General features: G+C 42.8%; 1 protein-coding gene across 1 annotated transcript; it reads right to left on the bottom strand.

The window, feature by feature from the left end:
• Positions 1-815: 815 nt before the first annotated feature.
• Ttc9c (tetratricopeptide repeat domain 9C) lies at positions 816-17,729 on the bottom strand. Its single transcript, XM_057778194.1, has 3 exons — positions 16,857-17,729; positions 9,043-9,225; positions 816-2,643 (listed from the first exon to the last, which is right to left on the bottom strand). The coding sequence occupies exons 1-3, from the start codon at positions 17,092-17,094 to the stop codon at positions 2,549-2,551; spliced, it is 516 nt and encodes a 171-aa protein (XP_057634177.1). The 5' UTR covers positions 17,095-17,729; the 3' UTR covers positions 816-2,548.
• Between the last annotated feature and the right edge of the window lie 304 nt (positions 17,730-18,033).

Genomic DNA, 18,033 nt, shown 5'->3' with positions numbered 1-18,033 from the left:
GGTTTTGGAGTCTGTCCTGGAACTAGCTCTTGTAGACCAGGCTGGTCTCGAACTCACAGAGATCCGCCTGTCTCTGCCTCCCGAGTGCTGGGATTAAAGGCGTGCGCCACCACCGCCCGGCCTATTTTGAGTTTTTAAGACATAATCTTGGTCAGGCTGTGGTGGCGCACGCCTTTAATCCCAGCACTCAGGAGGCAGAGGCAGGTGGATCTCTGTGAGTTCGAGACCAGCCTGGTCTACAAGAGCTAGTTCCAGGACAGGCTCCACAGCCATAGAGAAACCCTGTCTCAAAAAACAAAACAAGCCGGGCGGTGGTGGCGCACGCCTTTAATCCCAGCACTTGGGAGGCAGAGGCAGGCGGATCTCTGTGAGTTCGAGACCAGCCTGGTCTACAGAGCTAGTTCCAGGACAGGCTCCAAAACCACAGAGAAACCCTGTCTCGAAAAACCAAAACAAAACAAAACAAAACAAAAAGACATGATCTTGTTAGGGAACCCAATCTAGTCTGAAATTCAGTATATAGCCTCATAGCAATCCTCCTGCCTCAGCCTGAGTGCTGAGATGACAGGCAAATGCTAGTTTTAACAGTTTAAGAAATTTAAATAAAGCCGGGCGGTGGTGGCGCACGCCTTTAATCCCAGCACTCGGGAGGCAGAGGCAGGCGGATCTCTGTGAGTTCGAGACCAGCCTGGTCTACAAGAGCTAGTTCCAGGACAGGCTCCAAAACCACAGAGAAACCCTGTCTCGAAAAACCAAAAAAAAAAAAAAAGAAATTTAAATAAAGAAAATATTCTACTTTACTTAGTTCTTGCCTTGGATTTTTTAGATTATTTGGTAGTAAGCCTTTTGCTTACTACTTTGATGCATGTAGAACAAATAAGAGTAGCACATTGGGAGAGTTTGGGGTGTTATTAATAAAGTAGACTGACCCCACCCCAAGAATCATATTTGTTTAATGATTACATGATGGCTAATGAATACCACATGCTTATTATCTCCACTTTTAATGGTAGAGACCTACTACATGGTCTTAGCTACTAATTGACACCCATGATATAGATGCAATCCACAGAGCAAACAGAATGACAGAGCAGCCATTGGCTGATGGACGCCACAGAGGCAGGACTGCACTAGATCTGTACCCTGCACCCACGAGCACAGCAGCTTCCCAGGTCCTATAAGAATTCCAAGACTAAGCAATAACCATCTTTCCTTGTGGTTTCTTTTCTCTGAGAGGTCCTGAGCTCTTACAAAATAAGAGCAACAGATGAAGAGGAGGCTTGGGTTCTGTCATGCTTTATTATGATACTCTTTCAAGAAGACACTGTAACGTTTCTAAGAAAAATGAATACACTTTAGAAATGCACCTATTAAAAATTAAAACATGGACAGGCAGGGCTACACAAAGAAACCCTGTCCAAAATACAAAAAGAAACAAAACCACTTTGAGGCTGACTATGTAGCTCAATGATAGGGTGCTTGCCTAGTATGTGCAAGATAGGTTCAAACTCCAGCCCCACACATACATACAGACCCATAAAAAGCTCACTAGCACGTGGGTTCCTTTTCGGCATGAGGACAGAGAGTTATTAGATACTTAACTATTTACGTGCTTGACTCCCAGAAACATTGTTTTTAAAAAACAGGGTTTCATGTATCCCAAGCATTTACTTCAGAAGCTTTAAAACAGAATAAAGACAAATAAGTTATACTATGTTAATGATCTGAATATAAGCAATATCAAGGACTAGAAATTACTGGGAGGGAAAAAAATTAAAGAGCTAGGCAGTGGTGGCACACACCTTTAATTCCAGCACTTGCGAGGCAGAGGCAGGCGGGTTTTGTGAGTTTGGGTCCAGCCTGGTCCACAGAGATAGTTCCAGGATAGCCAAGGCTACACAGAGAAACTATCTTGACAACAAACAAACAAAAGAGAGATTAATTTAAATAAAAGTTGGATTTTGTTGTTGTTTAGTTTATTTTTGCAACACTGGGGAATCAAACCCAGGGCCTTGTACATGCCAGGCAAGCATTCTACCACTGAGCTACATCCTAGCCCCAAAATGATTAATTTCAAATCTTCAATGTAAATGTAAATATACTTGGGCTCAATTTATATTTATCTAGTTTTACAAATTATATATATTTCCCACTGGGAAAAACAAAGGCATCTGAGGAAACAGTAAAAGATTCCTTTCTGCCTGTCCTTACTATTTTATCCTTCACTGGCCTTCTCCTCTGTATCTGAACACATCTAATACCATCTCATTTTATCTACATCACAAATATAGTTGATTGCATCCACAGTGGATGAATGCTTTCTAGTTGATTTCTCAAGGCAAATAATATGGATTGCCAGCCACACTGAGGGATAGACAATAAGGGATGCAGACGGCCTAAGTAGCAAAGAGCTTGTGCAGAACAGGAAAATAGAAATCCACCTGGGTCAGAGGTAAAGGGTGAATTTCTCTTGCTGAGGTTCAGGTTTCTCTTGATGGGTCTTTAGTGGTCCACTTGAGCTCAAGTAGAGAAGCATCTTTTTTCTTCATTAACCAAACATGCCCAGATATAACTGCTTCTCTTTCCTGTGGTAGCTGCTGAGTTCTGATTGTGTCAACTGGAGGTATCGCCGGACATTGGCATCTTCAGAGACAACAAAGAAAAAAGACAATTACAGACAGACCACAATGACCCACTGGACCAGAGAGCATTGGTAACACTCCCAGTTACTCTAGTTCTCCAAAATCTGAATCTGAATGTATTACAATTACTCCATGGAATAATAAGTTCTGTTATTTAATTTATGTCACCATGAATTACTTTTTTTTTTTTTTCTTCAAAACAGGGTTTCTCTGTGTAGCCCTGGCTGTGCTGAAACTCATTTTGTAGACCAGGCTGGCTTCGAACTCAGAGATCTGCCTGTCTCTGCCTCCTGAGTGCTGGGACCAAAGGTGTGTGCCACCACTGCCAGACATTTTTTTTTTCTTTCTTTTGAAAGTCTTGTAGCCCATGCTGGCTTTGAATCTGATTTGTACCAGAAGACAGCCTTGCTGATTCACCCATCTTAAAATTATGACTTAAACAAACAAAATCTCTATAGGTCAGAGCTAAGTTTTGTTTGTCAAATTCACAGTCCTCTTGCCTCCACCTCCCAGGTATTGGGATTATAGTCATGAACCACCATGCATTATTCACTGATGGGGATCCAGACAAGCAACCCACCACCTGGGCTATATCCCCAGCCTTTTTCTAATTTTTTGTTTGTTTTTTTTTTTGGTTTTTTTCTAGACAGGGTTTCTCTGTGTAACCCTGGCTGTCCTGGAACTCTCTGTGTACAAGGCTGGCCTCAAACTCACAGAAATCTGCCTACCTTTGAGAATGCTGGAGCTAAAGGCGTATGCCACCTCCAGCTGGCTATTTTTGGATTTTTTTTTTTTTTTAAAGATGTGGTCTGCTGTGTTGCCCAGATTGGTCTTGAACTTACAGGCTAAGTGACCTTCCTGCCTCAGCCTCTCATAATAGTTGGGACTAAAGATGTGTGCCACTGTGTCCACTTAGTAGTCGGGACTAAAGATATGTGCCACTGTGCCCACTTAGTAGTTGGGACTAAAGATGTGTGCCACTGTGCCCACTTAGTAGTCGGGACTAAAGATGTGTGCCACTGTGCCCACTTAGTAGCATTTCATCTGTATACCTGAAGTCAAGAAACAAAAACAAATGGCTCATATACCTTCATTACTTCGTAGTGGCTTTAGCGTTCATTTAAATTAGTGAAAAGTTTTATTGCACTGTTATGTTTGGGGTTCCTTTGCTACTAGCCTCCAATAGCTGCTTTAAGAATGAAAAAGGGGCCGGGCGTGGTGGCGCACGCCTTTAATCCCAGCACTCAGGAGGCAGAGGCAGGCAGATCTCTGTGAGTTCGAGACCAGCCTGGTCTACAGAGCTAGTTCCAGGACAGGCTCCAAAACCACAGAGAAACCCTGTCTCGAAAAACCAAAAAAAAAAAAAAAAAAAAAAAAATGAAAAAGGGGCTGGGCGATGGTGGCGCACGCCTTTAATTCCAGCACTCGGGAGGCAGAGGCAGGCGGATCTCCGTGAGTTCGAGACCAGCCTGGTCTACAGAGCTAGTTCCAGGACAGGCTCCAAAGCCACAGAGAAACCCTGTCTCGAAAAAACAAACAAACAAACAAAAAAGAATGAAAAAGGGGGGCTGGAAAGATGGGTCAGTGGTTAAGAGCACTGGCTGCTCTTCTAGAGGTGGTGACTTCAATTCTGTCTGGCATCCTCTTCTGGTGTGTGGGCATATATGGAGGCAGAATGTTGCATACATAATAAATGAAGAAGAAAAAAAAGCCAGGAAGTGGTGGAGCAGGCCTTTAATCCCGGCATTCCAGAGGCAGAGGAATTTGAGGCCAGACTAGTCTACAGAGCAAGTTCCAGGACAGCCAGGTTTACACAGATAAACACTGTGTAACTTCTCTTGAAAAAGAGAATAAGCCGGGTGGTGGCGGCGCACGCCTTTAATCCCAGCACTTGGGAGGCAGAGGCAGGCGGATCTCTGTGAGTTCGAGACCAGCCTGGTCTACAAGAGCTAGTGCCAGGAAAGGCTCCAAAACCACAGAGAAACCCTGTCTCGAAAAACAAAAAAAAAACAAAAAAAAAACAAAAAAAAACCAAAAAAAAAACAAAAAAAAAACAAAAAAAAAAAAAGAAAAAGAGAATAAAAAAAGGGAGAAACAATATTCAGTGTTAAACCAACCAACACAGAAACGAACCTGCCATCTGCTTCACAGTTTCCTTTCTGTCCTGAAAGTGCCAAATCTGAAATTTTCCCAGTCAGTGGTTTCTTTTTCTAGGTCACACCTGGAGTTAGCTGAGCTAAAAGATAAGGCAATAGCTAAAGTGAAGGCCAGCTCCTATCTGGAGAGGAGGCCAACTGACGATAATCAAGTTCATTCACTGTGATTCACTAACATACTCTTTAAAAGGTAGGGGGGCTTTAACACAAAGTTCCTAGGCTGGGTACTGTGGTGTGTATCTGTAACATCAGCATTTGGGAAATAGAGAGGAGGGGATTAGAAGTTCAAGGCCAGCCTGTGCTGCAAATTGAGTATGAGATGAGCCTGAGCTACATGAGACCCTTGCCTCCAAAAATTGAAAAAAAAAAAAAGAAAAGAAAAAGAAAGAAAAGAAAAAAGAAGTTCCTAAAATCCCCATGGTGACACACATCTATAACATCAGTACTCAAAAGGCCAACACAGGTGAATCACAAGTTCAGTGCCAGCTTGGGTAATAGAGCTCCAGGCTGGCCTGGGCTATAGAGTAAGATTCTGTCTCACAGACCCCAATATAAATAAATTGGTTAAGTCAATAAGGACATGGGTATGTTCCAGAATATTTATCTATGCAAAGATGTGTTCTATTTGTTTACTGTAAAAATGTTTTTTTTTTGTTTTTTTTTTGGTTTTTCAAGACAGGGTTTCTCTGTAGCTTTGGTACCTGTCCGGGAACTAGCTCTTGTAGACCAGGCTGGCCTTGAACTCCCAGAGATCCGCCTGCCTCTGCCTCCCGAGTGCTGGGATTAAACGCGTGCGCCACCATCGCCCGGCCTGCAGAATATTTGTTTAACTATGTAAAGATTTGTTGCTATTTTACCTTGCCTGCCAAAGGCACCTGATTGGTCTAATAAAAGCTGAACAGCCAATAGTGAGGGAGGAGGTACGAGCAGGCTTCTGTGCAAGAGGAGTAAGTAGGAGGAGGAATTTAGGCTTCAAAGAAGAAACAAAAAGCTGCCAGGAGCCAGATAGACAGACATAGAGAAAGCAAGAAATTAGGACACAGAGAGTGAAAGAAAGGTAAAAAGCCCTAAGGGAAAACATAAATGAATAGAAACAGGTTAAATTAAGTTAAAAAAAAAAAAAAAAAAGCTAGTGGGACAAGCCTAAGCTAAAGATGAACATTCATAATTAGTAGTAACTTTCCATGTCTTTATTTGGGAACCGGTTGACAGGCCAGATAAAATTCCAACTACATGGGTATAGACCTAGTAGGGAGTGTTCTGAGTATGGTTCCCAGCAAGGGGATGGGTGTGTTTATATACAGGCCCTGAGTTTGATTATAGCACAGCAATAGAAACAAACAAGCATAAATATTCCTAAGGATGCAGACAGAACTAATAGTTGCATTCCTGTAGAAACAAGGACAGAATATTGCAGATGAGGTGGTAAGAAAGTATAATCCTAGCATTCCTCACCGTGGCTGGAACTAAGGATGCAGCTGCAGGCCACCCACATGATGGAAGGAGAGAAGCAGCTTCTACAGGCTGTCCTCTGGACTCCACATGTGCTGTAGCATGCAAACATCCACCCCAACACACAAAGTAAGTAAAAAACAAAATCAAAAACACCACAGAAGTGGAAAAGTTTTTCATGTGTACATTTTTTTTTTTTTTTTGGTTTTTCGAGACAGGGTTTCTCTGTGGTTTTGGAGCCTATCCTGGAACTCCCTCTGTAGACCAGGCTGGCCTCGAACTCACAGAGATCCGCCTGCCTCTGCCTCCCGAGTGCTGGGATTAAAGGCGTGCGCCACCACCGCCCGGCTCATGTGTACATTTTTGTACACATTCTGTTTGTTTTTTGTTTTTCGTGACAAAGTTTCTTTAGCAGTCCTGGCTGTCTTGGAACTTTGTAGACCAGGCAGGCCTTGAACTCACAGAGATCTGCCTGCCTCTGCCTCCCAAGTACTGGGATTAAAGATACGAGTCACCACCACCCAGCTCACTTTCTTAAATATATGAATGTCATTTTATTTATTTATTTATTTATTTATTTATTTATTTATTTATTTAGTGTACAATATTCTGTCTGTGTGTATGCCTGAAGGCCAGAAGAGGGCACCAGACCCCATTACAGATGGTTGTGAGCCACCATGTGGTTTCTGGGAATTGAATTCAGGACCTTTGAAAGAGCAGGCAATGCTCTTAACCACTGAGCCATCTCTCCAGCCCATTATCTATTTTTTAAAAAAATATTTGATTAATTCTTTGAGAAGTTTACATTTTCGTCATACTCACCTCCCCTCCTATCTGCCCTCAAACTCCCACCCCACCCAAGTTTAAGCTTTCTTCTTCTTTTCCCAACCCCATCTACTCTAGTTTGTGTTGCCTAGAAACTCTTGGGAATGGTGCCTACCCTGGAGTGTGGGTGACCTACAAGGGGGTAACATCATTAAAGAAAATTAACAAACTAACTCTCCCCTCAATAGCTATCAAATAGCTCCTCGGCTGTGAATTTCTTTCTTTCTTTCTTTCTTTCTTTCTTTCTTTCTTTCTTTCTTTCTTTCTTCTTTCTTCTTTCTTTCTTTTTTTTCCTTCCTTCCTTCCCTCCCTCCCTCCCTCCCTCCCTCCCTCCCTCCCTCCCCTCCTCCTCCTCCTTCTTCTTTTTTTTTGTTTTTTCAAGACAAGGTTTCTCTGTGTAACCTTGGCTATCCTAGAACTCATTCTGTAGACCAGACTGGCTTCAAACTCAAAGATCCTCCAACCTCTGTCTCCCAAGTGCTTGGATTAAAGGCATGTACCTCAGCTAGGAATCTCATGACCATCTGCCCCACTTCCTCCTGGGATTTTGTTTGTTTGTTTTTTGGTTTTTATACAGGGTTTCTCTGTGGCTTTGGAACCTATCCTAGAACTAGCTTTTGTAGACCAGGCTGGTCTCGAACTCACAGAGATCCGCCTGCCTCTGCCTCCCAAGTGCTGGGATTAAAGGCATGCACCACCACCGCCCGGCACCCTCCTGGGATTTTTTATCTGGTTTGTAGTATCTGTTTTTTAAAAAGTTAAAAATTGAGGGTGAAGAGAAAGCTACAGAGAAACCCTGTCTTGAAAGACAATAATAATAATAATAATAATAATAATAATAATAATAATAATAATAAAGAAAAGAAAAATCTGAAGCCAGGTGGTGGCAGCACACCCCTTTAATGCCAGCACTCGGGAGGCAAGTGGCAGGTGGATCATGAAACAGTTTTGCTTTGAGACAGGATCTCAAGTAGCCCAGATCATCTTCAGACTCACTAACCTTGAACTCTGATCCTCTTGCTTCTACCTCCCAAGTGCTGGGATTAGAGGCGTGTGCACCACTATGTATGCTTTTATGCAATGCTGGGGATTGAACCTGGAGCTTTTTTTTTTTTTTTTTTTTTAAATTCTTTTTAAGATTTATTATTTATTTATTTATTATGTATACAACATTCTGCCTCCATGTATGCCCGCACGCCAGCAGAGGGCACCAGATCTCATTACAGATGGTTGTGAGCCACCATGTGGTTGCTGGGAATTGAACTCAGGACCTTTGGAAGAGCAGGCAGTGCTCTTAACCACTGAGCCATCTCTCCAGCCCCCATGAACCTGGAGCTTTGTGCATGCCTACCAACTAAGTCAACTAAGCTATATATATTCATTCCCACCTCTTCTTTTTCTTTTTTTTCATTTATTTATTTATTTATTTTGGTTTTTCAAGACAGGGTTTCTCTGTAGCTTTGGAGCCTGTCCTGGAACTAGCTCTTGTAGACCAGGCTAGTCTCGGAACTCACAAAGATCCGCCTGCCTCTGTCTCCCGAGTACTGGGATTAAAGGTGTGCGCCACCACCGCCAGCTCTTTTTTCTTTCTTTCTTTTTTCTTTTTTTGAGACAGGGTTTCTCTGTAGCTTGGAGCCTGTCCTAAAACTAGCTCTTCTTGTAGACCAGGCTGGCCTAACTCACAGAGATCCACCCGCGTCTGCCTCCCCAGTGCTGGGATTAAAGATTAAAGGTATGCATCACTATTGCTCGGCTTCTTCTTTTCTTTAAGAAGTTTTTTCTGTTTATTTGTAATAGCTGTATATATTAACAGGAATACTGGATATAATTCAATACATGACATATACAGTGTGTAATGTTAGAGCACAGCAATTAGTGCTGTCATCTCCTTAAACACTGATCATTTCTTTATACTAACAACAGAACATTTTATATATGCTCACCACCTTAATGTTCCTCTCACTCACCTTTAGGTTGCTTATTGACAGCAGCCAGCAGGTAGTGCCGAGCCTGGTCATAGTCCTGCAGATGGAAGAAGGCTACTCCAGCCCGATACAAGGCCTTGGCATTATCAGGTTGTCGTTCTAGGACTTTCTGACTGTATTCCCTCACTCGTTCATAGTTCACTGGCTCCATCTGGAGGAGACAGGCTAATGGATCAAGTTAAAAGGAGAGAAGGTAGGTTTATAGGAGATTCCACTAGCCAACTCAAGGCATTCCCCAATATTCATTTATTCAACGAATTCTAAAGTGTCTCCCATACCTATACCCTCATCTAGGAACTGGAGATATAAAAGTTTTGACTGACAAGCGGGCTTAGTGGGTAAAGGCTCTTGTCAGCAAGCTTGATGACATGTGTTTGATTCTTGGGAAGAGAACTGACTCCCACAAGTTTTCCTCTGCTGTTCCCAACATGTGTCCAGTGTCATGCTTGAGCACACGTGCACACACAATAAATACATCAAGGTAATATATGTATTATATGCATGCAGGAGCCCAAGGTGGTCACAGAGGCATCAGATGCCCTGGAACTGGAGTTACAGATGACTGTGAGCTGCGATATGGGTGCTGAACCAAACCCAAGTTGTCTGTAAGAGGAGTAAGCACTTTTAACTGGAAAGTCATCTTTCCAGTCTCCATACTTTAAATTTTGTATTCAAAACTCTCTCAAGCATGGCATGGTGTACACATCTGTAATCCCAGCACTTGAGAGGTAGAGATTCTAGGGATTAGGACTCTAAGGTCATCTTCAGTGTGGTAGTTTGACTACCAATGGTCATCAGAGAGTAGCACTATTTGAGAAGGAGTAGGAGGGTGTGGCCTTGTTGGAGAAAGTGTGTTGCTGTAGGGGTGGGTTTTGAGGTTTCAAAAACCCATGCCAGGCCCAGTTCTCACTTTTCCTGCAGCCTGTAGATCAGAATGTAGCTTTTAGCTACTGCTCCAATGCCATGCAGGCCACCATGCTCCCTGCCATGATGATAATGGACTAAACCTCTGAAACTGTAAGTAAGCCTCCAATTAAATGCTTTTCTTTTTAAGAACTACCTTGGTCGTGATGTCTTTTCACAGCAATAGAACAGTGACTAACACTTGGCCACATGGGGAATTTAAGACCAGTCTAGGCTACTATATAAGACCCTCTCTCACAGTCTACCCTCCCCTTTTCCTCCCCTCTCTTTGGTGCTGGGGATCATATGGAACTCATCATTGTATCTCTTCTACCTAGTGCTATGTCCTAACTTCTTGGTCTCATCAGGTCTTATACTGCAGCATTGTTAATGCTTGCCATTACGTGAGGAAAGAACAAGCTATTCTATCTTTTCACCCACAGTACATAATCAGTGTTAGTCTCCATTTAATGGATGAAAAAAAAATCCAGGCTCAGATAAGCAACTTGCCCAAGATCTCAGAGCTTGTAAGTGAAATGAGCATGAAATCTGAACCAAGTCCTGTCATCTTTTGTTTTTTATTTCACAGTGTTCTGAGGTAGGGGATCTCATATAGCTGCAGCTGGCTCTGAATCCTCTATATATTGGAAGATGATGATCTTCTTGTTTCCACATACCCAATCAGTAGAATTACAGGCATGTATCTACACACCCAAGGTTTAGTTTGGTTTTGTTGAGTCAGTGTGGTGGTTCGAGTAAGAATAGTCTATACAGGCTCATGTATTTAAATGGTTAGGGAGTGTCACTATTTGAAAGGATTAGGAAGAGTGGCCTTATTGGAGGAAGTGTGTCACTGGGGGTGGGGTTTGACGTTTCAAAAACCTACATCAGGCCCAGTGGTTCTCGCTCTTCCTGCTGCCCTCCGATCCAGAAGCTGAACCCTCAGCTACTTCCCAACACTATGTCTGCTGCATTTCGCAATGCTCCCTACCATGATGACAATGGACTTAGACCTCTGAAACTGTAAGCAAGCCCCCAGTAAAATGCTTTCCTTTATAAGAGTGCTCATGTTGTCTCTACACAGCAGTAGTACTGACTGAGACCGTCAGGTTCTCACTTGTAGCTCAGGCGGTCCTGAAACTCCAGTATGGCCCCAAACTCCTATTGTTCTTCCTACCTCGGGCCTCCAGTACTGGGATTAAAGTTCTGTGTCACCATGCCAACCTCATTTCCAACAACATCATATAGTATTAATACACTATTTTCTTAGCTGATTAATGGAACCCAGAATAAATCTTGGTTAGGAAGCAATGTTCAAGACAGTGTTCTGCCTTAAAGAAGGGTTTTAGCTTAGCAGACTGATTGATTGCCTGGCATACTTGAGACTCTTGAGTTCAGTCCCCAACACCACCAAAAATAAATGTAAAGGAGGTATGTTGTGGGACAATGATCTTGTACCCTGTAAAAATTTGTCAGTTGAGGGTCTGGAGAAGGGGGTGTCTGGAGGCGCCATGTCGGGCCGGGAAGGTGGCAGAAAGAAGCCCCTGAAACAGCCCAAGAAGCAGGCCAAGGAAATGGGCAAGGAAGATAAGGCTTTCAAGCAGAAACCAAAAGAGGAGCAGAAGAAACTCGAGGAGCTAAAAGCCAAGGCCGCGGGGAAGGGACCCCTGGCCACAGGTGGAATTAAGAAATCTGGCAAAGGGGGCTGGAGAGATGGCTCAGAGGTTAAGAGCACTGGCTGTTCTTCCAGAGGTCCTGAGTTCAATTCCCAGCAACCACATGGTAGCTCACAACCATCTATAATGAGATCTGGCGCCCTCCTCTGGCATGCGGACATATATGGAGGCAGAATGTTGTATACATAATAAATAAATAAATCTTAAAAAAAAAAAAAAGAAATCTGGCAAAAAGTAAGCTGTTCCTCATAGCTGAGATGATGGTGACCCTCTTCCATTCCTATTTAAACATCTGGATTCCCTGCCATAACATCTTTGCCATCTACAGCTAGAATGAAGTGTTATCCTGGAGCCTGTTAAACATCTGGATCCCCTACTATAACATCATTGCCACCTATAGTTAGAATGAAGTGTTATCCTGGAGCCTGTTGTACATTGTAATAAACTTTTGTAAAAAAATAATAATAATAATAATAAATAAATAATACAATGGCTAAAAAAAAATTTGTCAGTTGTATTGGTTTAATAAAATGGTGACTGGCCAGTAGCCAGGCAGGAAGTATAGGCGAGGCATCCAGAACAGGAGAATTCTGGGTAGAGGAAAGGCTCAGTCTGCAGTCATCACCCAGATCAAGAGGAAGCAAGGTGAGATTGCCTCACTGATAAAAGGTCTAGCACAGACAAGAATTATGGGCTAATTTAAGATGTATTAGTTAATAAAGCCTGAGCTATTAGGTCAGCCAGTTTATAATTAATGTAGACTTCTGTGTGTTTCTTTGGGACTGAACGGCTGCAGGACCTAGTGGGACAGAAATGACTGTCAACAGAGGTGGAGTGATGGCTCAGTGGTTAAGAGCACATATTGCTCTTGCAGAGGACCCAAGTTTGGTTTCAAGCACCCACACTGGATGGTTCACAACCAACTGCAACTAAAACTCCAGCAAATTTGATGCTTTCTTCTGGACATCAAAGGCATCTGCTTTGACATGTACACATACCCACATAAACACATACACATAATTAAAAATAAATAGTTGGGTGTGGTGGCACACACCTTTAAGTCCAGTACTCAGGAGGCAGGAGCAGGTGGATATCTGAGTTCGAGGCCAGCCTGGTCTACAGAGTGAGTTCCAGGACAGCCAGGGCTATAAAGAGAAAACCTGTCTTGAAACCCCGCCTCCCCAAAACCAAACAAATAAATATTTTCTAAGTTAAAAAAAAGAAAGGGAAAGATACACCCTATTTCACAGCTATTGGAATAAATATATTAAAGTTAAATCATGCTCAGATGGTTGATTCAGGTATAATGAAGTCAATAGCAAGCTTGGACTATACTTGCATCCCTGCTACAACACCCCCACACCAAGCAGGCTTTTCACAAGGTATTCTCCACAGGTCAATTAATCCAGCATTTTAGCTTCAATACTTTAACTGATAACTATATACCTATCACTAACTATGTTCAAACATTAAACTAAGGACTAAGAAGAACAAGGAAGGTATTGTGATGATTATTTTTATAAGATATATGTTCTTATGTGTATGAGTGTTTTGTCTGTATTTATGTATGTAAACCACATGTGTGCCTGGTGCCTGAGGAGGTGAGAAAGGGGGTGTTGTATCCTTTGGGACTAGAGTTAGAAATGGTTGTAAATCACCATGTGGGTACTGGGAATTAAGCTCTGATCCTCTGCTGGAGTAGCCAGTGTTCTTAACTATTGGGTCATTTTTCTAGTCCTGTTTAGTCTAAATAATACCCCCCAGTTTGATTGGGGATATACGGAAACCGATTTCAAAAGAAATATCTTTCTGTAATACTGGCCATTAGGGGATGGGGCTTGGTTAGGTAGGAGACCCAACAACAACCCACAAAACAGAGGAAATTACTTTTTTTTTTTTCTTTTTTTCTTTTTAATTTATTTATTTATTATGTATATAATATTCTGTCTGCATGTATGCCTGCAGGCCAGAAGAGGGCACCAGACCTCATTACAGATGGTTGTGAGCCACCATGTGGTTGCTGGGAATTGAACTCAGGACCTTTGGAAGAGCAGGCAATACTCTTAACCACTGAGCCATCTCTCCAGCTCCCAGGAAATTACTTTTATAGACTTTTTTTTTTTTTTTTTTTTGTTTTGTTTTGTTTTGTTTTTTGTTTTTCGAGACAGGGTTTCTCTGTGGTTTTGGAGCCTGTCCTGGCACTAGCTCTTGTAGACCAGGCTGGTCTCGAACTCACAGAGATCCGCCTGCCTCTGCCTCCCGAGTGCTGGGATTAAAGGCGTGCGCCACCATCGCCCGGCTTTTATAGACTTTAGAAGGCAGAGATTTTTGAGCTTAGAGAGGGATCTGAGTTTAACAGCTCAGTAAGTGATACAAGCTAAGATATAAAGCACAAATCCTATTGTCCCACTATACCTTTGCGCCCCAGCTATGAGCTAGGATTTTAGCAGCTTAGGGAAAGCACACTAGGATATACTGCCTGACTGATCTTCACAGGGGTAGCAACTGAGATCGAGCAATGAATAAATAATGCCAGTATCCTGTAATAAGAATTTAAGCTCTGGCCGGGCGGTGGTGGCGCACGCCTTTAATCCCAGCACTTGGGAGGCAGAGACAGGCGGATCTCTGTGAGTTCGAGACCAGCCTGGTCTACAGAGCTAGTTCCAGGACAGGCTCCAAAACCACAGAGAAACCCTGTCTCGAAAAAAAAAAAAAAAAAAGAATTTAAGCTCTGGGAATTAAGACTGTTTGCCGGAGTGTAACTTTAAATCCATTTGTTGCTAGGTTAGTTCTAGTTTCCTTAGACAAATCTGGAAGAATTATGACCCTTAACATAGATCATGTCATAAGTGTCACATCCATGAATCCTATAGAGCCATCCTTTCTTAAATCGAACATCTCAGGAATCTATCTACTTCCATTTTCCAGTTTATTCTTACTTGTTTGAGACAGGGTCTTAGCATACATCCCAGGCTAGCCTGGACCTCAGACTTGAAGTCACTCTTCTACTTGGACCTCCCCAGTGCGGGGATTACAGGTATAAAGCACCACGCCATCTCACTTAGTCTCCTCTGCAGTACTTACTGTCTGATATACCATGTTATTTCCTTTGTTTCATGAATATAGGGATTGTTATCTGTCGTGTTACACTGCTAATCCTCAGCATTTAATAACTGTTGATCAGAATTAAGTTAAAACAGCTACTGTTAGGGGATGGGTTATGAATTCCTTTAGTTCCAGCACTGTAGAGGCAGAGGCAGGCAAGTTCAAGGTCAGCTAAGCTATCCAGAGCTACCTAGATATTGTTGCAAAAAGAAACAAAACACCACCATAATTACTATTATTTGAGTCCCAAATTTATTGCTGGACACACTGGGGAAAAATACCCTTAGCTTCTTATCATAACTAAGGAATATTGTAATTTCAAAAATTTTTAGTGCTGATATTGTAGATTGGTGGCACAGTTTTTGGTTAGCATGTGCAAGGCCCTGAGTTGCACAGCTCCACTCCAACACTGCTTGTATGTGTGCATGCAATATATGTGCATGTATACATATTTAAGTTTATACATCTAAGAGTGCTTTATATATATATATGTATGTGTATTTGTTTGTTTGAGATAGGGTCTCTATGAAGCTCTGGTTGGTCTGGCCTCAAACTCACAGGGATGACAAAGATAGGTACACACACACATTTGGTTTTTCTTTCTTTCTTTTTCTTTTTTTTTTTTTTTTTTTGGTTTTTCGAGACAGGGTTTCTCTGTGGCTTTGGAGCCTGTCCTGGAACTAGCTCTGTAGACCAGGCTGGTCTCGAACTCACAGAGATCCGCCTGCCTCTGCCTCCCGAGTGCTGGGATTAAAGGCGTGCGCCACCATCGCCCAGCACATTTGGTTTTTCGAGACAGGATTTCTCTGTGTAGCTTTGGAGACTGTCCTGGAACTCGCTCTGCAGTCTTGAACTCACAGAGATCCTCCTGCCTCTGCCTCCTGAGTGCTGGGATGACAGGTATGCAACACCACCACCCGTCCACAAAGATATTTTTTTTAATATTTATTTATTTATTATGTATACAATATTCTGTCTGTGTGTATGCCTGCAGGCCAGAAGAAGGCACCAGACCTCCTTACAGATGGTTGTGAGCCACCATGTGGTTGCTGGGAATTGAACTCAGGACCTTTGGAAGAGCAGGCAATGCTCTTAACCTCTGAGCCATCTCTCCAGCCCCACAAAGATATTTTTAAAATAAGCAGCCAGATAATAAATAAGCTGACACCTATAATCTTAGCACTTGGGAGCCAGAGGTATAAAGACTGCCAGCAGTTTGGAGCCAGTTTGGTCTACAAAGTGAGTTTCAGGCCAGGCTGGGCTACATACTGAGACTCAAGAAAAATCAAAACAATTTTTAAAAAGCAACCAGTAGGAAACATAATAGCTCCTGATAAAATATATAGCCTCAGTTTACATTGTTAGAATTTCTTACTCTGCTATAAATTAAATTAATTAGTTCTAAGCTTGATTTGTCTATCATAGAAAAGACTAAAAGGTCTCTTATCAATTAAGGTTATTCCTAGCAGAACTGTTCTATTTTCATACAAAGCCATAGGGAAATGGAAAATACTAATTATCCAATGTCCTTGATTTCTACAAAAAATTATACAATCAAGCACAATTGATCTACACTATCTAGAGCCAGTAACGTGTTTCCCAAATGTTAAATTTCCTTTAGACAAAAGCACTTTTTCTCTACAGTAGGCAAAATATTCTAAAGTTAGCAACATTCCTCCATATAAATCAATTGGCGGTCCCACACTAGATCTACTAGATCAAAGATTCTGGAGTTAGGGCCTAAGAGGTTCTATTTTTACAAACATCTGGAGAGTTTGTAAAAATCCTGCCTGCTTAAGAGTTCTCTACTGATTGGAAACAGGTTTCAATTCATGCCAAATAACCAGATGACAACGAAGAAGAATGTATTTTTTTCAGTGTTCACAGGGTTTGATAGTCTCTTTTTTGTTTGTTTAGCTTTGTTTTTTGAGACAGGGTTTCTCTGTGTAGCCCTGCCTATCCTGGAACTCAGTCTGTAGACCACTCTGGCCTCAAACTCAGTGATCCACCTGCCTCCGCCTCCCGAGTACTGAGATTAAAGGCGTGCGCAGCCTCTGCTTTGCTGGATGGTCAAATCTTGATGTTCTACCCACCCTCCAGCCCTGCTCTTACCAGCTAGGTTGTTATAGCAGTCTGTCTGAGTGGTGTGCAGTATGTTTTCTTGCTCCGGCGTGAGAGCTGGGCCCTCAGGTCCTAGACTGGGTATCGGGGAAGGCAGACTTGGATCCAAGCCCCGCAGCTGAAGAAGAGCTCGGTGGTACCTACTCACAGCATCTCGGTACTTCCCTTCCCGGTAGCGTTGGTTCCCTTCCTCCTTGAATAGCTGAGCCTCCTGCAGGCGCTTCTCCATGACTGTTAGGATTGTTAAATGAAGGATCAACTGAGGCTGTGGTGTTGGGATCAAAATTATTGCTTTGGGAAGTCTACTACAAAGGGGCAGAAAATTACTGTCCTTCAGGAGGATTTGAGCTTTGATGAGCTACTACAGTCCTATTGACCCTCTTTTCAGTTTCCACAAGTTCCGCAAAAAAATGAATAATGTGGAGGTAGTGAAGTCATAGGCCAAATGATTTCCAAAAGAAGAGATCCTGGCGTGAGTATAGACTCTAAAAAGATTCAAAGGCCCAGCTAAACATCCGAAGTGTGTGACAGCCCGCAAAATTCTTTTCCTTCTTTGAGGCACACCCCCTGACCTGGAAGAAGAAGGAGTAGGCGGGAACAACTGAAACGGGTCAAAAAGGTTTCGCTCCTTCCCAAGCTCTTTATTGCTCTTTATTCAACAAGCATTTGTCGATGTCTCTGCTGTTAACTGAAGGAGCGAAGTGAATGAGGCCTGAGCCCCTGTTCCGCTGGCGAGGCAGAAGAGGCAGTGTGCACTGGCAAGCCCTACAACCGCACTACCACAGTGGCCCAAGCCCGGAAGTCTCCTCCAGCGATTCAGTTTAAGGGCCGGCGCTCGGACAGGAAAAGACCCGGCCTGCTAGCAGTTTGGCATCTAACGGGGCGCGCGCATTGCGTCACATCACCCAATCAGAAATGAGTCCAGAAAAGTAATCCCGCAGAAATGACCCCGCCTCCCCAGCGGACCAACCCGGAAAAAAAAATTCCCGGCCACTTCTCCAATAGGAAAAAAAGCCGCACGATAGCAAACGACCAATCAGAGCAACAGACTACGATTCAAGATGGCCAATCAGAGAGGCGGAAGGCGGGGTTGGCGCGTCTGTTGCCGGGTAGAAGTTTAAGCCAGAGAAAGAGGCCCGGGCATTGCTCGTTCTTCCTTGATACTGGA

Source organism: Chionomys nivalis, chromosome 8, assembly GCF_950005125.1.
Source record: "Chionomys nivalis chromosome 8, mChiNiv1.1, whole genome shotgun sequence".
Classification (NCBI taxonomy): domain Eukaryota; kingdom Metazoa; phylum Chordata; class Mammalia; order Rodentia; family Cricetidae; genus Chionomys; species Chionomys nivalis.
Note: the sequence above shows the minus strand (reverse complement) of the source record. Positions and strands in the feature narration are given on the sequence as shown.